The sequence below is a fragment of the Gouania willdenowi genome, chromosome 14, assembly GCF_900634775.1.
Source record: "Gouania willdenowi chromosome 14, fGouWil2.1, whole genome shotgun sequence".
NCBI classification, from domain to species: domain Eukaryota; kingdom Metazoa; phylum Chordata; class Actinopteri; order Blenniiformes; family Gobiesocidae; genus Gouania; species Gouania willdenowi.
The window spans coordinates 14,835,250-14,858,591 of record NC_041057.1 but is presented as its reverse complement, the minus strand read 5'-3'; the positions used below and the strand labels follow the sequence as shown (position 1 = coordinate 14,858,591).

The window sequence follows — 23,342 nt, the reverse complement described above, 5'->3', positions numbered from 1 at the left end:
AGAAAAAAATAATATATATTAAGTATCAATATATTAATTATTGTCTTGATTTTGGATTTCTCGCTATTAAGTATCAGATAGTGTTTTTCCCCTAAATGTACATTAAAAACAAAAACAAAAAGAGCTAAAAATAATAAAGAACATGAAAGTTTTGGGGTGTCATTGAACGCACCACCGCGGTCCCATTTCAGAGTTGGATTTGGAGGTTCATCTGTAGCTCAGATCGTCTTCATCTCAGAACAAATCCAGTTAGATTCTTTCATTCTATGCAAATACAATTGCAAGTACAATATTATCTGTTGTTCCATCCTGAAATATCATTATACACCATTTACTTGAATTTATATTTGTTTATGAATAAATGAAACTATTGTTAAGAACTAATTTTATTTTCTATTCCTGGACAAAACAAGGCTCATTCTTAATCAAAAAGCACTGCACACTCTTTATTATACACTTGTTTTACCATATTTGATTTACTATCTAGAAGTTTGGGGAAATACATACATGACGAACATCCAACCGTTATTCATAACGCAAAAAAAAGATCCATCAGACAGATAAATAACGCAGGATACAGAGAACACACACATAAATTATTGTTAAAAACACCAGATTTAAAACTCCAGATTGCATCAAACTCAAAACTGTCCAAATGATTTATAAAGCAAGTAAAGGTTCACTTCCAAAAGCGTTGCACAAAAATTTTATTTTAGAGAGAAGGGGAATATCATTTAAGAGGAGAACTACATTTCAAGATGAAATATGCTAGAGCAACAGTCAAAAGGATGAATATAACAATATCAGGGGTCAAATTTTGGAACTGCGTAAGGGATGAAACAAAACATAAACCAGTTTAAAAAGCTTTTTCAATCATATATTGTTAGTAAATATAAGAAAGAAAATTAACAATTTTACCAAGTACATGTCATATATACATTCATGTGTATATATGTTTGATGTGAATGTATAAACTGTATATAAAACTTGTGTAGAATATATCTTGTTAAAATAGTAATACAAGCTAAATATTTTTGTGTGTGTGAGTATCTAGAGAGCCTTGTTTAGTTTTGTTGTGATAAGGTAGGTTTGTAAAACCTTTGCTTCAACCTACACAATTTTGGCTTAAGGATTACACAATTGTTTGTTTTTGTATTTTCTTACTGTGGAGACTGCTGAAATAAATAATAAATTTAAATATTTTTTAATGCTTCTATGCAGGAAAAAGGAGGAAGATGTGAATGCCGATTTTCTTCCATAGAGCAGTCAGGGACACAGTTCATGGACCAGAACCAGGACCAGGACTATGTCCATGGTCCATAACCTCCAGCTCATGATGAACTCCTCAGCACTGGTTGCACTGGTGTTGGTTCTGGAGCAGATAGAGGCAGACATTGGCCCTTTCTAATAGAAAACCCACAATCCTTTATTAAGTCAATGTTAATATATATTGAGTTGGTTTATGTATCCATTTTTACTTTGTGTAAATAAAGTTACTTATTTTGTATTCTACAAGGACTTTGTTCATTGTTTGTTGCCTACTTGTAAGCACACGCGTGTATTTTATTTTTATTCAGATAATTTAATTGCTCTTTACATTCACTTTTTGTAAGACAGAAACATAACCTGCCCTGCTGTAGCACACACTACTAGGTTTTTTTTTTTTTTTTTTTTTAAATATTTTGATACATTTATAGAATTGAAAAGTTCATACAATACTCGCCTAATGAGTAGGACACTTAAATAGAATGCAATGGAGATTTCCTCAAATCAAAATGTATTGAAACAAATCAAACAGCAGCAATAAGTAAAAAACAAATGTGGATCAATAAGGTGTCGTTGATCATTAATGACACAAGTTGAACAACATGATGAGGACACAAACATTTAAATCCAGTATCCCTTCAGTCACACACACAGTTTGGTCCTCGGTCCAAATATAGATGGATGCAATGACACCAGGATACGTTAGTTTGACACAAACTTGCGCTGATTCTGGTCGTATTGAGTCGCAGCAGTGCGATCACGGACGTGCACAGTCAGCATTAAGAGTATCTATAATGATAAACAAACATATCAAAAATCAACTTATTGCCTTTATCTGCTGTGCTTGAGCAGGTGTAGTTGAAGCTAAGTAGCTTAGCAAAGGCTAACACTAACACGGTCATTGTTAAGCAATAAAACGTCTTTGATAATTACCTGTGTTCACAAATGTCGCAGATTCCTGTGACTCCGATGAAGACGGGTAGAGTTGTTCAGCTGAATATTTACATAGAATAGGCTATATTCATGCGATGTCAACAGTCAAAACATGGGCTTCATTATGGCGCAAGCGCTCATGGGCAAACTGCCACGTAATCAGTGACGTACTGACGTATTGTGGTGACGCAAGGACGTGGCCCCAACTTGCCGCTGCCGCGGTGGAAAACCAAACCGGTTCTTCAGCTAAACAGGACTAGCTCTGAAGTAGCTCGAGCTCCAACTATAGCTCCGAACGAAAAGCCACAGGCGAGGCCTCACTTACGTAATCACAGATCATCTGCGTTAAAAGGCGTGATTAGAGGTTTTCTTCAGTAGGCCACGCGGGGGCGTGATATCCCATACTAGATGTGTTGTCCCTCGTTCTTCTCCTTCAGGGAACAGAAGTTATAGACACAACACTTCGTTGGTTCTCCATCTTCTCTGAGGACAAGGATTAACATTCTCCGTGTTTCACCTCCTGCACTGTTTTCCCACTGACTGACTCTTAAGATAGGTATATATTTAAACCTCTCTTTTCACCTGCATTGAATAAAATCAAGTGTTTTTATGGGGGTTTGTTTCGAGCTGTTAGCTGTATGGTGACGTGATAAACGACGGTAAAACAGGCCTATCGGTTTCTCTTCCGGCTTCATTGGTCGTTAAAACTGTAACAAGTGACCATGAAGTGTTTGTCATTGTTAGCTAAAAATGCAATTAGGACTATAAACCTCACAGCTGGATGCGGTTACAGCTCGTGTTGCTATTAGCAAGTAGCAGCAGATGTGTTAGCATGCAGCTAACGTTAGCAGAGTGAAAGTGATGGAGAGGTCAGATTTGTCTGTAGAATAGCGAGGTTTTTTTTTTTTTATTGGACAGATATCACGATTTTATTTTCTTTTCATTTACCAATGTTACCTCACACTTCTATTCCAGTGTTAGATACGAGGCTCAATGTTAGTAAACACTGTATACAGCCATCCCAATCCCAAATAGGATGAATTATCCATCAGTAGACACACAGGTCTGTGATACACTAACAAGTCAGGATGAAACTGTGATTATGTACAGATACAGTTATTGTCAAAGCCTGGTAGGAGTAGAAAAAAGTCCGTGTATTTTGTACGGAGAATTTCTATTAAACCATACCTAAAATGTAATTTTCTTTAAAATGCATTATGATTTATGTTTTTATCAATGAATAATCAATTTTTTTAAAAAAAATGCTTAATACTAATAGGTTAATTGCTTAGTAAACACAGTGCGAGATCTCTGCTAAATAAATGCCTTGTCCTGTGTTATATACAATTCTTATTGTTCAAAAAGACACTAAATACAATCATGGCTAATGCAATTGATACGCATGTTCAGTTTCTTAATCTGCAACTCAATGTATTTAGGAATAGTATCCATGCTAATTTACCATGTGAATACTCAAAGGTTCCCATAAAATAGATTTACATGTCTCCCAGCTTCATCATGGTAGATTAGTGTTGGCAGTGGCTATCCTTACGGATGCCTTATCAATATACCGACATTCTATCCGTACGCAGCGCCCCTCATTGGCCAGTTTAGGTCACGTGATATGTCAGTCATTGGCCAGTTTAGGTCACATGACTAAGACTAAAACTAACCGTAAACCTAACCCTAAAAATTTTTGCGATATAGGGTTATACCCTAAACCTAACGCAATAGCACCGGGGGTTGTTCATATGGCAACCGTATGAATAAAAACTTTCATTAGTATATACTGAGTTGTCGTCATGCACAAGCTGTGTTGGAGCAGGGAGGCATTTAATATTGACAGTGGCTATCCGCACGGCCGTATGAATATACCGACATTCTATCTATACGCAGCGCCCCTATTTGGCCAGTTTAGGTCATGTGATAGGTCAGTCATTGGCCAGTTTAGGTTGCATGACTAAGACTAAACCTAACCCTAATCCAAAAAATTGTTGCGATATTGGGTTATAACCTAACCTTAACCCTAAACCTAAGATGCTACGTTTGTGTACTTTGGTAACCGTACAAATAGCACCGGGGGTTGTCCGTACGGCAACCGTACAAATAGATACTTTCTTTAATATTTGCAGAATGTGCAGTTTACCAGGATTGAGTATGGACACCCCGTCATATGAAAAGGGTCAGAATGATAATGTGTTACTGTGTAGAACCCTGCTGGTTAGGGAACTATTGTTTTTTGGACTTATAATTGTAAGGTTTGTTGTTTGTTGCAAGTCAGATCTGTTCCACTTAGGACCAAATCACATCCACCTTCAGATTCTTTCTTTCAGTTACATTAACTCCTTATCACAAGGCACAAATAATCTACAATAGGTGGCGATGAGTTTACTGTAAGTGTGCAATCATCTCAGCATTGATTATTGAAATTTACAGTACTTCTCTCTACCACTGCACATTAACATTTTTTTGTAATTGTATTTTTATTTCTGCACATCAACATTAACCGTAGTTTTGGCCTGTTGGCTGTATTTTTGGCACACTAAGTTTTTTAGCTGCTCCTTTTCAAGCATAGTTCTACTCGGGTGTTGTGAAGAATGAATCCATGCTGGAATATGGACAGTAGTTTTTTCTGTTTTACGCCAGTGGTTTCTATTTGAGTTTAGGGAAATGCACTGACATACTGGCTTGATTTGAAAGAAAAGCCCATTCTATATAATAGTGTTTCATGTTAAAACTTACCACTGCATTGTGTAATTGCTTTTCATTGCATCTGAAAGACCGTTGAAGTAATACAGTCTGTTGCTTTGTTCAGACCTGAAGAACTACAATCATGACGGACTCCAAATATTTCACAACAAACAAAAAAGGTGAGTCACATCAATGTTGCTAATCTTCAGTAACCTTTACATTGCCACAAGGCTAACTTGTGTTTTTTAAATAACCGTGGAAGGAAGCATGAACATCTATAACCTCTATATTTGAAGACAAGTTTGTGACAATATGCAAACTGATGGGTTCTTTTTGGGTGTTTTATTGTTTAAATGAGAACTCAAGTTTCATTAACTTTGTTTTTTTCTTCCAGGGGAGATATTTGAACTAAAGGCTGAGCTGAACAATGAGAAGAAGGAAAAGAGAAAAGAGGCTGTAAAGAAGGTCATTGCTGCCATGACTGTTGGCAAAGATGTCAGGTACCCCACATTGATTTTGTCTTTTAACTCCTTGAATCAGGAAAAATATTATTTATATTTGATCATAAGTGTGCTCAGATCTTCAGAGATTTGCAAATTTAGGTCTGAATTTCAACTTTTCAGTATTTGCTTTTTTAGGATAATCTCGTACACGACAATATGAGCTGTTTTAGTCAGTGGTTAAATCCCATGATCCTTTGCTGAGTGACATCAGCATCCCATTAAAAACACTGGCAGTGGAGAGTAATCTGAACTTTGATTGCTGTTAGTATTTTATTTGGAACTAAGATCTCATCTACTACAGTCGCTACTGTTCCGATACAACTTTTTCATTTCCAACATTGCAGCCTTGCTTATCGGCCGATACCAATATTGATCCTATATCAGCATGAATCATACATGCTTTTATTACTTTTTCTTTTTTCTTCTTTAATAAAAAACACAAAAAAATACTTATTTTGTAGTGTGGGATGTTAGAAATGGCTTGATCAAGTGATGTTAGTCAAACAGAGAACAATAGTCAGCAACAGTAGGTATGAGAAAAACTGACCCATTTATTATTAACCAATTGGTTACATACATTTTAACCTTCAACATAATATCTACAGTATTCTACAATTGAATTAAATAAATAAAAAATCAATTGAAAAAAAAAAAAACTGAAATTTTTATCCAATATTTGTTTTCAGGCTGATATCGGACGATATCTGATATCGATATCAGCTCAGGACACCCCTAATAGTTGCTGTACTTTTCAGGGCTTTTACATGGCCATAAAAAGTAAAAAGAGCAAGGGGGAACTCAATCTAAATAATAATTAAAATGGAAAATTGTTCTGATATGTAAAGAAAACGGATTGAGTGAAAAGCTCAGTCACTATAAATCTGCAATCACAGCTGTTCAAATTGAATTATAAAATCAAGAATTGTTCAAAAAGCTGAGAACATGACAAGTCATTTAGTTGTGTTTTTAGTTCTTTGTTCCCAGATGTGGTTAACTGCATGCAGACCGACAACCTGGAGCTGAAGAAGTTGGTTTACCTTTACCTGATGAACTATGCTAAGAGCCAGCCTGACATGGCCATCATGGCAGTGAACAGCTTTGTAAAGGTAAGTTCTTTACTGCACTGTCTCAGAATGGTGCAACAAGCTGTGGTTAATTTTTTTTATTTATTAATGTTTTTCCGACTGGAGAATTTTCATTCATTGGTAGCATTTGGCCTTCAATGTAATCAAACATTTCTTTTCAGGACTGTGAGGATCCAAACCCTCTGATCCGGGCTTTGGCCGTCCGCACCATGGGCTGCATCCGAGTGGATAAGATCACAGAGTACTTGTGTGAGCCGCTGAGGAAATGCCTGAAGGACGAAGACCCGTACGTGAGGAAAACTGCAGCAGTGTGTGTGGCCAAACTCCACGACATCAACGCTCAGATGGTGGAGGACCAGGGCTTCCTGGACTCTCTGAGGGATCTCATTGCAGACTCCAACCCTATGGTGAGAGTAAAATCACATTTTCACTGCTTTTGGCCTTGAGCTGATTGATCAATTTTTGTCTATTTGTTTGACTTCTGAGAGCAAGTCAGTAGAGGCGATGATGTCTTTATCATAATACTAGAATTAAGTTGAACTTTTATTATTTCAATCGCAACTCAGCTTTGATAGTAGTTGGATATTTGTCCAATAGTTAATACTTGAATAAAAATGTCTCTAAATATAACAGAAAGACGTTTCTACATAGTAAAGTAGAGTTGACGGAAAGATAGTTAAGCAGCAGCTTGATTACAACTTTATAAAATGACTATAAAAAAATGGAATGGACTGACATGCAAACGTGTAGTGAGGAGGCAATTATAGATGTTTGTAGAAACTCATTTAAAAAAAGTGAATGTTAAATTATCACATAGCAGAGCATGCTGGGGGCAGAATTGGTCAATTGATGATTGTCAACTCCTTCAGTCAAGTGTGTACTTCATAAGCAAAGACACACTCTTCACCTAAAGAGTGAAGAGTGCTTCACTGAAATCTTCAAGCTCTGACGACTGGCTGTGAACACAGTGCTGAAATGTCAGCGTTATGCATGGAGTTGCCTGTCAACGTCTTACTGAGCATTACTTCTTTGCTTCTTTCCTTCAGGTTGTGGCTAACGCGGTCGCTGCACTCTCAGAGATCAGCGAGTCTCACCCCAACAGCAACCTCCTGGACCTGAACCCCCAAAACATCAACAAGCTGCTGACAGCCCTCAACGAGTGCACAGAGTGGGGGCAGATCTTCATCCTTGACTGTTTGTCCAACTACAACCCTAAGGATGAGCGTGAGGCCCAAAGGTAGAAGTGCTGAATCGGTTTGGACAAAGATAAGTGTAAAAAGCTGTTTTTTCTGTTTTCTCTTCCAATAACTTTTCTTGCTTTTCACCCAAAGCATCTGTGAGCGCGTCACCCCTCGACTTTCCCACGCTAACTCGGCCGTGGTGCTGTCCGCGGTCAAGGTGCTGATGAAGTTCCTGGAGCTGCTTCCAAAAGACTCGGATTACTACAACACGCTGCTGAAGAAACTGTCTCCACCGCTAGTCACTTTGCTCTCAGGAGAGCCTGAAGTTCAGTACGTGGCCCTGAGGAACATCAACCTCATTGTCCAGAAGAGGTTTGTGTCTGAGTTGTTTTAGAGTTTTGTATTTTATTTGGGAGTATTAAAATGATTAATTGAAACTGTTTTAACTTACTTTTCCAACCAATTATTTCTGTGTGATGGTGTGCAGGCCAGAGATCCTGAAGCAGGAGATCAAAGTTTTCTTCGTTAAGTACAACGACCCCATCTATGTGAAACTGGAAAAACTGGACATCATGATTCGTTTGGCTTCACAGGCCAACATCGCTCAGGTACTTAAAGTTAAACACACTTTGATATGCACAACATTTCATTCTGGTACTTCTTCAAAAACCTGTTCACACCAAATTGCATACTTTCTGGCTTTATAATGATAGTTAACTTAATTAAACATCACAAAGGATTTGATTCCGCTTTGGGAGGTTTCAGGATGCAATAAGTTAAAGTTAACTAGATGATCATTCTGTTTTGCACTGTAGATTGTCTTTGATGAACTAAAGACAAATGTTTTACTTCTACTCTGGCATTTTACAGGTTTTGGCTGAACTGAAGGAATATGCCACAGAGGTTGACGTAGACTTTGTACGCAAGGCTGTACGAGCGATTGGACGCTGTGCCATCAAAGTGGAGGTAATAACCGAAAGTGAATCATATGCTGATAAATAGTCATGTGCATGGGGATCAAAGCTCACTTTGTCTGAAGTCCCTTTTGATTGTTTAATTTGGTAGAAGGTGGTAGAAACAGGGATAAATGCAAGTGGGAAGATTTGACAAAAGTGCAGTGTGTGTGTGTGTTTGTGTCCGTTTTACTTTAATATTCTGTTATTTCAGTAACTTTTTTTCTTTTAAATTTTTGTTATGCTGCTGCTGTAATCAGAATGATTCCTTTGGGATAACCTACATATTCATTGATATCTCATCTATCTATAAAACAGCATCTCTCAGGGGTAGTGTCCTATCTGCAGTAGTCAGAATTGCTAAATTTTAGTACAATGAATGGGATTTTTTTTGTTCTTTTTTAGATGTTAAAGGTATTTTCTGACTGAGTGAGCCATGACCCAAATATGGGAGATTTTTATTATATTTTATTATAGTTTGTGATATCACAGTTTAACACAAAAGTAGCAATTAAACTGTATTTTGTTTTGCAAAACAACCTGAAAGAACAAATGCTCAGAGCGCTTTCTTAGATGTGGTTCCCTTGTAAATGACTCACTGATTGAAGGTCTGCGACCCCCTTTTGGGCCCCAGCCCACCAGTTGTCAACTTTTGGTTAATTAATCACAGCATACCTTTATAATTTTTAAGTTTGTGTTTCACTTAACCAAACTGTTATACTGTTGTGCTGTGTGTGCCTTGTCCATACTAGCAATCAGCTGAGCGCTGTGTCAGCACTCTGCTAGACCTGATCCAGACAAAGGTCAACTATGTGGTTCAGGAGGCTATAGTGGTCATCAGGGACATTTTCCGCAAGTACCCAAACAAGTAAGTATTCCTCAGGCATGCTGATACATTGTATAATTGATCATTGTATGTAACTAAATCTCGCACAATGTTGCTTTCTGCAGGTATGAGAGCATCATTGCTACTCTGTGTGAGAACCTGGACTCTCTGGATGAACCTGATGCTCGAGCTGCGATGATCTGGATTGTTGGCGAATACGCCGAGCGGATCGACAATGCTGACGAACTGCTGGAGAGTTTCCTGGAGGGCTTCCACGATGAGAGCACTCAGGTCGGTTCATCCAATACAAAATTGCCACATGTTTTCAAAGAAAAGGTTGATGGAGCAAAGATGTGCAGTTATTAAGAGTTGGAGTGCACATTTAGCCGTCAAGAACTTATCAGAGCTCATACTGCGGGGGGTTTTTAATTTGCAGGTCCAGCTCACTCTGTTGACCGCCATCGTGAAGCTGTTCCTGAAGAAGCCTTCTGAGACTCAGGAGTTGGTGCAGAAGGTTCTCAGCCTCGCTACTCAGGTAAGTGGGAGTTTACATTAGAAATGCAATCTCTGATCAAGTAGAGTAGAAAGAAATAGTAATAGTAATAGTAATAGAAATAGTAATAGTAATAGAAAATTTAATCCTGCACCCTTGTTTCCTTATCACAGATGTATGGTAAAAACATATTTTAGATTAATTAAAGTGCACAAATTTTCTTGAAATACCAAATATATCCCAACATTTGTTGCATTCCCACTAATTTACTTAATATTGACACCAGTATTAACATTGTTGACTAAAAATTTCAGTCAGTTTTCGCTGACAAAGTTTTTAAAGTGATAATAACGAGACTGACTAATTAAAAAAACTAAATATGTGAATGAAGATAATAAATATATTGATATTTTTGCACACTACCATAATTTCCATCATACAGGCCCCAATTTTTTTGATAAAAATTTGAGGTTGCGGTAATAAAAATGAACACTGACTGATACCCTGTTAAAGGATTTCATCAAGTTTAAAAATACTTTCAGTAATTTCTCAGTTTGTTGTTATTTCTTTTACCTACGACCAAAGTGATGATTTTTAGAGTAACTAACCCCAAACCATTTTTTTCTGCTCAAAACCAATGTATTTTGGTATGAAGTAGTGTTTTTGATTGATTATAGTCCAACTCTTAACATTTGAATCAAAGTATTTCAATTTGGCATATTTTGTTGTAAAAATGTAAGAGTGACTGCCCTCTATGGGTTGAAACCCAGCTATTACAATCACATTTTGCTATTGGCTGAGAATAGTGGTTTGTGACGTTTTGGTGGATTCTTACATCACTGTTGGCCCCGCCCCCTTATAAAAACTAGTACCTGTGGACTCTACAATCTGTGGACAGTAAGTGGGATTGAGAGAATTGTGAATACAGAGGTATTGAGTAGGTAGTTAGCATAGCATAGATTTTTCCTTGGAGATTTAATTGTATTGACTGAGAGTGTCTTAACTGCACCAGGAGCCTCCGCATCCAAAACCAGGTGTTTAGATACTCTTTAACATTATATATTATATTAGTACCACAATATTTCTTCTTCTTGCCCATTGACTTTAGCCTGTGTTGATCGTCTGCATTTCTGCAGGACTCTGACAACCCCGACCTGCGGGACCGAGGCTACATCTACTGGCGTCTTCTGTCCACTGACCCTGTGACGGCCAAGGAGGTGGTGCTGTCAGAGAAGCCCCTGATCTCAGAGGAGACGGACCTGATCGAGCCCACGCTGCTGGATGAGCTCATCTGCCACATCGGCTCCTTGGCCTCCGTCTATCATAAGCCGCCGAGCGCATTCGTGGAGGGAAGCCACGGTGTTCACCGGAAACACCTTCCTGTCCAGCACAGCAGGTCAGAAACACAGGAAGGCAATGATGTTATCATGCTGAGCACATGTGTCTCAGACAATCTCTGCATGGAATATAGTTTCGACTGATCTCATGGTAGTCATTAACATATTAGAAAAGGTAAATTATTAGAAACATGCCTTTATGTGAGAATAACATATTTGACTAAAAACATATTAAAGTGCAGGATTGTGTCTCAGCTCAATGTTCACGTCCAAACTCAAAATAGTTTACGCGTTTTTATTTCAGAATCAAAATCATAGAGCTTTATTGACCAGGTACAGTTTAGAACAATACAAGGAATTTGACTTGGTAGTTGCAGTGAAAGAAGACACATCAACACACCGGAGCAGCCATTTGCGGCACCCACATATTTAGGTGAAAAAGGGATCAACAACAGGAGGAGAGGAGGGGTGAGGGGAAAAAAAACTGCCAGTTTGAAACTGATTTCCCTAAACAGAGAAAGCAGTGTGAAACCAGGAAAAAAAACGCCTCTGCAAACATAAATGTAAGCATGACACAGTCAAACAACTCGAGACAAGGCATGTGGGAAGGGTTTGGTGGGAGGTTGGCTGGGGGAGGGGGTCAGGTGGGAAGAACAGCAGGATTCCAGCCGTTTGGAGACATGGGCGTGCTGCCAATGGGCGCTGCAACCACGCCTCCATGCAGCTGCGGATGGAAGGTGGGGAAAGATGACCAACGAGGCATTTGAAGTTGAAGACCTGTAGCTGCGTTACTGACAACCAGATTACGTGTGGAAAAGTTCAGCATCAACAGTTCCAGTTGGGAATGTAGGGAAGGAGCGGGAGGAGGGAGTGGGGGTAAGAGCCGCCGTCTGCAGAAACTTCATGGTGATAAGAGTTGAGACAACCTTGGCTTTAGCCTTGGCTGGCTGGGGAGCCGAAAGGGAGATAAGCAATGTGATTTGATACAGGCTATGTCAATTTCCAATAGCCTTCTGTCCTGGGTCTCTCTGCTGTAATCCAATGAGTGGCCTAGTTTCCACTTCCAAGCCGGGTCTCCAACTTCTCCAAGTTGTTATCCATAACGCGTAGACGATCCAAAACTTGCTTTTGATATCGATCAACACATGAGTCTGAGTGTTCAGAGCCCTGCTACATCCTTCAGAAATCACTGGCAGCTTTTCCAAAACAGTCGCCAGCGTAGTACGGACTTTTCAATAGATTAGGAAGCCACCAGCTCCGATCAGCAGCATGCCTACCATCATTATTCTAATCATGTAGATGTCCTCCACGTCTTCCACGGAAAGGATGGACAGACACACAACTCGCCACTTGTTCCAAGGGTCAAGTGTGTATCCAGCCGCAAACGTCCCGCTTGGACATCCGGGTTCACCACCCCCGGTTCTTTTCGTCGAAAAAATCTGATCGATAGCACTGAGAGACCAACTAATTAATTTGATTATTCCGGTTTTGGATGAGTTACAGAGAGAGGCTCTTGTTAGGCTCACAAGACCAGACAAAGCAGCAGCTGGGAGAGATATAAGAATGGAAGGGAGGGAGAAACAGAGAGTGCGACTGTCCTCGTCGAGAGAAGCAAGAAGAAGTTTGCAGGATTAATGGCAAAGCTACTGTTACCATATTAACCATATTAGTTAATTACAGCTGTTTGGTTTACTTACCATGACACAATTTGCATGATTTGTATAAAATGTGTATTTAGAAAAACATATAAACGCAGGAGTGAACCTAAAGGCCTTGAAAATTATATTTTTCACGGGAATGTAAACTTTAATGCACAGCTGTATATCTGTCCACACTTTGTTATTCATTTAGATTGACCCATCATGCTCATTATCATGGTGAAATCTACAGTTTATGAATCATGTTTGTGGTTTATCTGCTAATGATGAGTTCTATGATGGCAGCATTGACACAGGGGAGAGCCCGGTGAGCGGCGGACCAGCAGCTGCCATGGACCAGCCTCACGTCATTCCCAGCCAGGGCGACCTTCTAGGAGACCTGCTGAACCTCGACCTGGGACCCCCAGTCAACGTGCCCCAGGTCTCATCCATGCAGATGGGAGCAGTGGACCTCTTGGGGGGTGGACTGGACAGTTTGGTGAGCTCCAACACATGCACAAACACCACATAATCAGGAGACTGGGTTAGACTGGAAACAATGATTTGATTAAAACCAAGCATGTGGACCCCTATTGATTTAAAACAGTTGATTGAGCATAAATCAATCGATTTGATCAACAGTGGTAAACTCTTTGTCCTGCAGGGGCCACATATGGCCATATTTGTTCTAAGTGAGCTGGAGCAGAAAAAGCTTATAATCAATCTTAGCTTGCAACTATTAAGTTATTGGAAATCATGTTTGTTAAGCTTTTCCTGTAATTTTTGCTCAATGCAAAATCAAGCATTAAGAATTATTTGATCTAAGAAATCCAAATTCATCCTCCAGGCCTCGAGTTTGACACATACATTTAATGAATTGATCCTGATGCACAATTGAGTTAATTTTGTCTGTTCTTAATGTATCTAAGATTAATTTACATGACCATTTTTCTCCTTTACTGGTCACTTACTTTTTCCGAGGTGCTGGAAAATCTGTTTTTTCTCTTAAAAAGCAATGTTTGACGTATTGTTTCCCAAATATCAGAGCTCTACTTGTTGGGCTGCGGTTGCTGAGAAGGTTTCTGTCTCTGTCTTTGTGTGTATGATGTTTCAATGCTCTCTTTGGGGGCCTCTCCTCTCTCCTGTAGCTGGGGGGAGACCTGGGCGGAGGTGTTGGGGGAAGTCCAGCAGTAAGTCCCGCCTTTCTGTTTAGCCGTCTGCATGCTGCTTCAGTTCACTTAACTAGCTGCTTTATTGTCCACGTTGACCGTAGTCATCCTGTCAGGTGTCCTTTTTTATGTTTCAGCTCATTTTCTGACCCACAGAGGTCATTACCAAGGCTGGAAATGAAAAATATTTGTTAGGACATTTGTTGTAAAATCAGATGCAACAGGCTTTTGCTGAGAGTAACTGAGCCTTGTTGTGTTAAACATGGTTGGTGATCTCAGGGCAAACAAACAGTCTGTGAGCTCTCTTTACCTCTTTCGACATTTTTTTTTATAAACTGAGATTGCCACCAAAGCTGCATACTGTTTGCTGCCATCATTGAACTTAATTATTATCAACTATTTCATCCATCAAGAGCTTTGACTGTAATCTGCTCTGCTGCCAGTTTTAGGATTGTTTGGCTCACACTTAAAGTAACTCAGGTATTATTGGTATTATTGATATATTAAAGCTTAGATTTAATATATCTTGATTACTATGTAGATTTTATGTACTAAAGGGCTGACAATAAATGGGCTAAAACATAAAAAAATCACAGGTGTCAAATTGAAGTTGCTTTTTTTTTTTGTTTACTTTCTGCGCGCTCTTGAAATGTAGTTTCTTCTAACACTGAGAAAATTTGTTCTTGCTGCATGACCTCAGCGCATCTCCATATGATTCTTTACCGAGTGATGCACTTACACAAGAGCGTGTATTTATCTTGTCTGCTTGTTGCTTCAGGTGGGACAGAACTTCATCCCGTCATCTGTGCCCAGTACCTTTGCACCATCACCTACACCCGCACCGGCTGCAGCCGTCAGCAGCGGCCTCAACGACTTGTTTGAGCTTTCCACAGGCATGGCCATCACCACTGGAGGCTACATCGCTCCCAAGGCAGTGAGTTCACCCCTTGCTCTCTCAAATCAGTCTACCAATCAACAAGAGTTCTGTTAAAGCAGCCTGATTTTTTTCCTGAAGCTAAGTCAAAAGAAGCAGCAATATGGCAACATGTTCAACTTTTTTATGTAAAACTTTGAATTTAAAACACTACAACTGTGGACAAGGTGGTTTTTTGGTGAACACATACTTCCAGTCAGTTGTGTGTGATTATTGTATACATTTTCTTCAGGTGTGGCTTCCTGCTGTGAAAGCCAAAGGCTTGGAGATTTCTGGGACATTCTCCCGTCGTCAGGGTCACATGTACATGGATATGACCTTCACCAACAAGGCCCTGCAACACATGACCGACTTTGCCGTCCAGTTCAACAAGAACAGGTCAGAGAGGCGGTACAGAGAGAGAAAGAACTTTAGCCTTCAGTCTTTAGTAATTTTCTACAGTTTTGGCTTGCTACATTCAAAAAAGTTCATTACAAGCCTTTAACTCTTCCTCTGTTATTCAGGGTTTTTAGTGCTAATCATTAAAGGGGACATATTATGCTATTTTTCACTGACCTCCGTTTGTTCTAAGAACACCAAAACCATAGTATTTGAGGTTTTTTTTTTCCCGAACTTGCTTGTTTTTTAGAGTTTTATCCCTCTGAAAAGTGACTTTTTGAGCAGTTCTAAATTTGGCCTACTTATGCATATTCACGAGTGGGCATGTCTATAGATGCTGACTTCATGCCTCGCTCTTTTACGAGGGGGATCAGTGATCACCAAAGCAATTTTATTTTGCTATCCACACACTGTTGTTGTTTTCAGCTAAGAAACTGCACATGACAGTAAAACACATGGCTACTTAAGCGGCTCTTGTTATTGTGAGTTTGTTTCAGCGCTTCAGGGTCCGTGTTTATCTCAGCAGCAGCAGCAGTCATTCAGCAGCCATTCAAACTCTCACCGGAGTGTTAAGCTGCTAAGTGACTTTGTTCTTTTCCTCTGCTCTTCTAACTACATGAATAGTGCCTTTAAGGTGATAATCATTTGTTTTGTCCAACCGCTGCATCGCATTGTGTCACAAACACGTCAGATCAGCGATACAAGGCGATTAAACAGGTACAGCTTTTCTCTGTGTTGTAAGACTTACACAGACCACAAATAAACAATGGGATGGATTTATTTCACATTGTGTGTGCTGGTGGACACTCAAATGACCTCATTTGTGTTAAAAAATACCGCAAAAGTGGATTTTTCATAATATGTCCCCTTTAAATCCTCAGAGTACAGCATGGACGTGCTTTATTAAACCATTAAATTTATTTATTCAAATGGGTCAATATTTCCTGTTTGTTACTGCTTACAGTTCAGCTGTTTTGTTCAAAGTTGAATGCTTTTTCTCCCTCTGCTCAGTTTCGGTATGATTCCCACAAGCCCTCTCCCCATCCATACTCCTCTGATGCCCAGTCAGAGTATTGAGGCCTCTCTGCCCCTGAACACTATCGGGCCAGTCATGAAGATGGATCCACTGAATAATCTGCAGGTAAAAACACACACACTAGCACAATGGGGCAGCAGTGCAGCACCGAAGCAAACAAAGACGTTTTAAAACAAGAGAAATTAGATTTTTTATTTTAGGAGACTTGTGTCAAACTAGATTTTATAAAAAGCTAGATGTTTTTTTTTTAACAATTAGGAAAGTCATTAGTTCTAAAGTAAGCAGGCCCAGCTAATACTATGATAACAAATCAACCAAAACCTTTTTTTTTTTTTTACAATTGAAAATTCAATATAAAATCCTTTTGATTGTTTGATTCAGAGTCCAAAGAGTAATAGTGCAAGTTATTGGAATGAATTGTGACTCTTTGTCAGACACCCGCCCTTACATTCACTATGTGCTTGTCTCCCTGTTATCAGGTGGCAGTGAAGAATAACATTGACGTGTTTTACTTCAGCGTACTCATTCCTCTCAACATTTTCTTTGTTGAAGATGGAAAAATGGGTAAGTTTCACAAATGTTTTGAAAATGGGAAAAGTTTGTTGTCAATCTGTAAAGCTATAGTTGATACGAGTATATGTGAATCATAATGTTTAACGTGAAATGGTTTTACTACACAAACATAATTTGAAGATCTACCATATTTTCCGTAGTATAGAGCGTACCACTGTGTTGGCCGCTTTCTGACAATTAAAAAATAATGATAGAGAAATGGGACATGGGCCACACCCTATTGGGTTAAGACGGTGCCCTTATGACGACTCAGCTAATCAGAACATGCAGGTATTTGCTTTTTTATTCAAGCAAACACCTTGTTCTAGGCATAGAGACTGAAAAACAAACATTAGATAGATGTATGACTTCTACAGTCATTGCTCAATGTGGTAATAAAGATGATATGAACAATATCAAAGATGATGATTATTGTGACCTTGTCTCCGCCTCTGTAGAACGTCAGGTGTTTCTGGCAACCTGGAAAGACATCCCCAATGAGAATGAGTTACAGTATCAGATAAAGGAGTGTCACCTTAACGCAGGTATGCAAACTTCTCCAGATGCTGTTTCTCTAGACACCAGATGTGGCATTGGTTCATTATACTTTTTAGATTTGTTAAAGTTTGAATCCGCACAATTCAGGAAAAGCTGGTTTTAACTTCTGTATGTGGAATTTGTTCCTTTATTCTTGATAAGTGTGTTTACTGGAATGTGTTTGTGCAGAGACCCCTGATAAATTGCTAAACTTCATTCATCAAATGAAACATTAATAAAGGAATGTATTAATTGTTTAGATTGTTTTTATTTTGTAATCATAATCAAATATTCTAGTTAATTAATTTATCTCACACACACAATGGAGGTGTCCTTAATAATGTCTAAACATGTGTTGGTATATTTGTGTACATTTTGTCTTTTGTTTACCTGTTAGCTTTATTTTACACTTTCTTGTGGCGTTTTATAGCTCTTCTAACTGTTTTCTAAAGCTTTCTGAATGCCTCTTAATGCCCCACTGTGGGACTAAAAACCTCTTATCTCATATCTGATGATTACCAAAGTAAAGGTAATCACACTTGTCTCTGTGTTTTCTCTCCTCACTCACACATGCTCATCTTTGGATGCTTCAGCTCTGTTTGTGACCTGAATGTGAACGAGCAGCTGATAGTCGTGCTGCAGGCTGACTAACATCCTGTGCTGGCAGATCATAGTGGAGTGTGTGTTATAGAGCAGCTGAAGGTTTCCTGTGAAAGCCCATTAAAACCCTCTTAGAGCTACTTTAACTATAACTCCAGATCAGAGTTTCTCCATGTGTCTGCGTTCAGGATCAACAACAACACGCTACTGAATATACCAAATATACAATTCATATAAAGATTGAGTCGTTTGAAGCTCACATTAACCTGAACACAGCAATTATTTATGCACAAACATTACGTTTAAGAATACAGCTACGGAAAAGGACTTTATTAAAAAAAAAGTGATGTCCGATAGAACTTTTCCCAGAAGTATTTCCACACAGACCACATTGTTCTTTTACATAGCGAAAAATCAAATCTTATTGGTTGAGCCTACAATTACGTCTACAGTTTGGTAGCGTGGTCTACAAGTATGAGCACACAGCTTAGTATACTGTCTGGTTTTACATTCATTTATCCATCTAGCACTGATCTATGGAAACATTTCATTGTGTTAAGCAGCAGTTTGTTAATCCACAAGATGATTCAATGAAACATGAAAAGCTTTTAATTTGACCTTTTTATTTTTATTTTTTTTACAACACTAACATTTCTTTTGTATACTTTATCCATATACACCAGGGCTCTGCAACCTTTACTCTCAAATCAACCATTTAACCTCATCTCACATGGATTAAAGTCCTCCCAGAGCCGAAAAAATACCTTCTCGATGAAGACAGTACAGTGTATTAAATTATATACTGTTAAAATGATATAGAATAATGTTTGATTTAATTTGATTTGATTTATATTGATCATGTAAATGGAAATTTAAAAACATTTTAAAAATAAATAAAAGAAATAAACAGTATCCTGCATCTTCAAATTCTCATCTCAGTTTACGTGAAGGCAATGTTATATAAAGAAGATTTTTTTTTAGTTAATGTATTTGAAAGGCTACAAAAAGTAACTTGAATTTGATAACACATGATCATGTGGTCATCACATGCTAATTGCTCATTCCTTACCACACATAAAACATGCATATTTAACTGGCACATTAGTGGTTAAATGAATCTGTTCCTACACAATTAAAATCTCTATTTTCTTCCAGAATAGTGTTTTAGTTGGTTTAGTTATCTTACCAGGGATTTAAAACTTAAGGTTAGCCACAGGTGCAGGAAAGTTGATGGTCTGTAGATGTTGCAGGAGGTGAAGTAGGAAGGTACTGAGTCATTGCACAACGTGATTTATTTTAGCTTAACAAAGTGTTATATCTTGATTTTATTTGTCATTAATCATTAATAGCATCTGTAAAAAAAAAACTATTTATTTCAATAGTTTTTTAAAGCTATAGAGAGCCATTGCATAAGAGTCAAAGAGCCACATGAGGCTCCAGAGCCGCAGGTTGCAGACCCCTGGTATACACTGAAAATCTTTTTAGGTCAGAAATTAAACCTCACTGATTACTGCCCTCTAGTGTAGAACAAATTCTGTTTAAAAAAGACCCCCACCTCTTTCAAAAATACAAGTACAGTGTTTTCATTCCTTGTTTTAAACCCACAGTTTGAGAAACCCTGCTCTAGATCCCTCTGCAGTAGTTATCAACAGTGATCAGTGTATATTAAAGTGTTAGCAGCAGTAGTGGAAGTAATTTAGTGACGACTTTGCTCACTGTTATGTCCTTGATTCTTTTGCAGACACTGTTTCAGGGAAGTTGCAGAATAACAACATCTACACCATCGCGAAACGAAACGTGGAAGGCCAGGACATGCTGTATCAGTCTCTAAAGCTGACCAACGGCATCTGGATCCTAGCTGAGCTCCGCATTCAGCCGGGTAACCCCAACTACACGGTGGGTTCAATCAAACGTATGCTTTCTCTCTCTCTCTATAAAGCAGGAGTTCTCAACTGGTCTCACCCTAGGACTCACATTTGGCCTCAGTCATTTAATCATGACCCACTATTTTTTAGAATTCAACCAACCAAATTTAGCTTTTTAAAAATAGCTTGAAAACACACACATATACATATATATATATAATGTTTGTAAAATCATAAACCTATATAATTTCCTGTGCAACATGCAGTTCACAGCATGCCTGTCAAAAATAAAAAGCAAATCCAACATGAGAGACATTAAGTATTTATGTATTTTTGACCAGCTGTTGGCGACCCACCCAGTATAGGTCCGCGACACACTTTAGGGCCCCGACCCACCAGTTGAGAATAACTGCTTTAAAGCCAGGGTGAAAGAACTACATTTAGAAAACCCAAAACTTTCAATGTCCAATAAAAATGTACCATTTTCTGTCCCTTACAGCTGTCTCTCAAATGTCGCGCCCCAGAGGTCTCCCAGTACGTTTACCAGATGTACGACGCTGTGTTGAAGAACTAACCGCTCTGCTTCTCCTCTTCATCAGTCTGCAGTATTTTATCCTGTGTTTTATTCCTCAGTCTGCAGCAAACTGCCAAAAAAAAGGATCCTAATAGTAAATAATGGATCTGAATTATTCAGATTAAAGAACAGGGTAAGCTTAGTTAGGGAAAGAAAATCATAATCACTGATGGGGCTTCTTGTATTTTGGCACTTTGAAGCATGACTATAGTTTTTTCAAATAGGCTCACAGTTTATATATATATATTTTCTTTTTACCTCTAATCATTCCACCCTTAGAGCCCTTTAGTCTCATTGTTGTGAACATGTGGTCTGTGAGACGAAAAAGAAAATTCTCCCTGTTTCTCTGAAGCCATGATTTATTTCCCATTGTGCGGCTGAATTTTCTTTTTAACGCTGGCTTCACTGTCTTTATGATTCTGAGCTTCGTGTCTTCAGTGTGCGGAAAGCAGAAGCTGGTGATTGATTACATTATGACTAAATTAATGGCTAAGATTCATTAGAATTTAATGTTGTGTTGTATTTGAAAAGTTAATGCAGTAATGTTTTCGGTTGTGAGTAAAGTGGCCAACGTAATAATGAGTTGTTTGCATTTAGAGAAATGTGATTAGCTTCTCACTGTCGAGCTGTAGTGGCGCTTTAAAGTTTTCACCAACGTCAGATGCTCTTCCAAACAAAAATTCTGCTGGATCGGCATAGTTTAAGGAATGATTTCAGTAAGTGACTAAGAGGAAGTCAAAGGTTTTGAATTCAAACCATAACGGAATCGTCACATTATTGATTTCACACACATCCTATATGAGACCTCAGCTTCATGATGCTCATATTGGTCTTTATTTGGCCCACACACTGCAGCAGCTGCAGCAGAAAATACATCACCGTGCAATTATTCCTTCCATATTTCATTCCCATTAACTGTAACCACTCAGCTACACGCTGCTTCCTGTCAATCATTCCTATTTATTGTGTATCTACCTCTGTCTTCTTCTACCTGGCTTCATATTTCCAGGCGTCTGTAGTTGGTTCTTTACAGTGTTTTTTTGTTTTGTTTTTAAGCTTCATGCCAGTATAACTTTGTAACCACTTGGCCAAACTCACAGGACCAAGCTTTTGTGCAAATGAAATGCCAAATTTATGTTTTACTGACACTCCTTCCATTATATACTGTATATGTGTGTATGCAAATGAAACTTTAGAGTGCAGTAGCCCAAAGTTGTAGTGTAGTTCAATGATGGTGTATTTCATCTATAGCTAATAGATTAAAGTGTGTTGGTGTTACCATGGAAATAAAAAAAGGGTCGCCTCGATTTAACACAGGTTAGAAAAGGCTTCGTGATCTGTTGTAGGGTTAAAGTTGTTTTTACACAGAAAAGCAAAATGTTTTGCATGCCCGCTCCTCTACATCCCTTTGTTATCCTTTGACTCGGGTTATTAAAGTGTGATACTGTAAGTAGACGTGTATGTAAAACAGTGGCCAGCAAAACAAGAGGTAACACACAATCCACCGTAGCGTTGTGTGATGTTTGAAGTATTTCATTCCTACTATAAACCGTTTAGTTGTCACTTTCAACTCAAATAATTCCCAATAGGGGGAGTGTGTGAGCACAGAGTTCTGCTTGCTCTGTTGTTTATTTTTTATTTTATTTATAAACAACACTACAGGTTAAAAACATTCATTTTCATATGTTGCATTGATTTGATCAATCTTTTTTGTTTAAACCAGTTTTTGCATCAAATTAAATGTGACGTTAGGGACGTTAGTGGTTAGCATGTACGCCTCACAGCAAGAATGTCCTTGGTTCAAGCCCTGGGGTGGACATCAGGGTCCTTTCTGCTCGGAGTTTGCATGTTCTCCCCGTGCTACATGGGTGTTCTCCGGGTACTCCAGCTTCCTCCCACAATCCAAAAACATGACTAAGGTTCATTGGAGTCTCTAAATTGCCCATAGGAGTGAATGAGAGTGAGTGGTTGTCTCTGTGTTGTCCTGCAAAGGACTGGCACCCTGTCTAGGGTGTACCAGCGCCCAATGAGAGATTGGCACCGGCAGACTCCCACGACCCTGAACAGGATAAAGTGGGTCTGAAAATGAATGAATAAATGTGACGTTGGCCAAATGCCGAGACTCAAGCTGTCATTATTCCCTTTATATTTTATCATCCAAATACTTGATGTGCTTGTGAAGGCAAGTATTGATGAAAAACCACCCTGAGCTATACATATACATATGCAATGTAACAATAGGCAAACAAAAAGTAACACGGACAGTGACAAACACAAGAAGAAATGTCTAAGAAACTGGCCAGATTTTTTAGTTTAAGGTGATAAAAGTTTTTTTTTTTTTTTTTTCAAATTAAAGTTGTCTAAAATAATCCTGTAGGTAGAGGACAAACGTTACCGTAGCTCCTAGTGTCGTTTGAGTCATATGTTTTTCTTTTGCCCACGCCTGCAAAACTAAAGGTCCAGTTATTTTCATATAATGGAATTGATTTACAACCCTATCTATCTTTGGCACCTCCTGTTAAGACAACACGACTGAATTTCGCCCAAAGAGAAATTATAAATTTTACTTCTTTAATTGCCAAACGCCGCCGCCTCCTTCAGTGGAAATCCTCCAAACCTTCCCCCTCTAAAATTGCCCATAGGAGTGAATGAGAGTGAGTGGTTGTTTGTCTGTGTTGCCCTACGATGGACTGGCGCCCTGTCCAGGGTGTACCCCCGCCCAGCGCCCAATGAGAGATTGGCACCGGCAGACCCCCTTGCTCCCTGTAAAACAGGAGCAAGTGGTTTTTAAA

General features: G+C 38.8%; 1 protein-coding gene and 1 long non-coding RNA gene across 3 annotated transcripts; one reads left to right on the top strand and one right to left on the bottom strand.

Annotated features, from left to right (window-relative positions):
* Positions 1–1,629: 1,629 nt before the first annotated feature.
* Positions 1,630–2,528, bottom strand: LOC114475453 (uncharacterized). The gene is made up of 2 exons (XR_003675469.1): positions 2,200–2,528; positions 1,630–2,055 (listed from the first exon to the last, which is right to left on the bottom strand). It is a non-coding gene; the product is annotated as an uncharacterized LOC114475453 (long non-coding RNA).
* Positions 2,388–21,347, top strand: ap2b1 (adaptor related protein complex 2 subunit beta 1). Of its 2 annotated transcripts, XM_028466248.1 has the most exons (22): positions 2,388–2,755; positions 5,015–5,069; positions 5,285–5,390; positions 6,364–6,499; positions 6,640–6,885; positions 7,525–7,715; positions 7,810–8,031; positions 8,147–8,267; positions 8,530–8,625; positions 9,365–9,480; positions 9,564–9,729; positions 9,875–9,973; positions 11,068–11,327; positions 13,212–13,404; positions 14,054–14,095; positions 14,853–15,008; positions 15,241–15,386; positions 16,398–16,527; positions 16,902–16,986; positions 17,433–17,519; positions 19,853–20,007; positions 20,476–21,347. In XM_028466248.1, the coding sequence occupies exons 2-22, from the start codon at positions 5,033–5,035 to the stop codon at positions 20,548–20,550; spliced, it is 2,865 nt and encodes a 954-aa protein (XP_028322049.1). In that variant the 5' UTR covers positions 2,388–2,755; positions 5,015–5,032; the 3' UTR covers positions 20,551–21,347. The 2 variants fall into 2 exon arrangements, with proteins under 2 accessions (XP_028322049.1, XP_028322050.1); XM_028466249.1 differs by lacking the exon at positions 14,054–14,095.
* Positions 21,348–23,342: the final 1,995 nt, after the last annotated feature.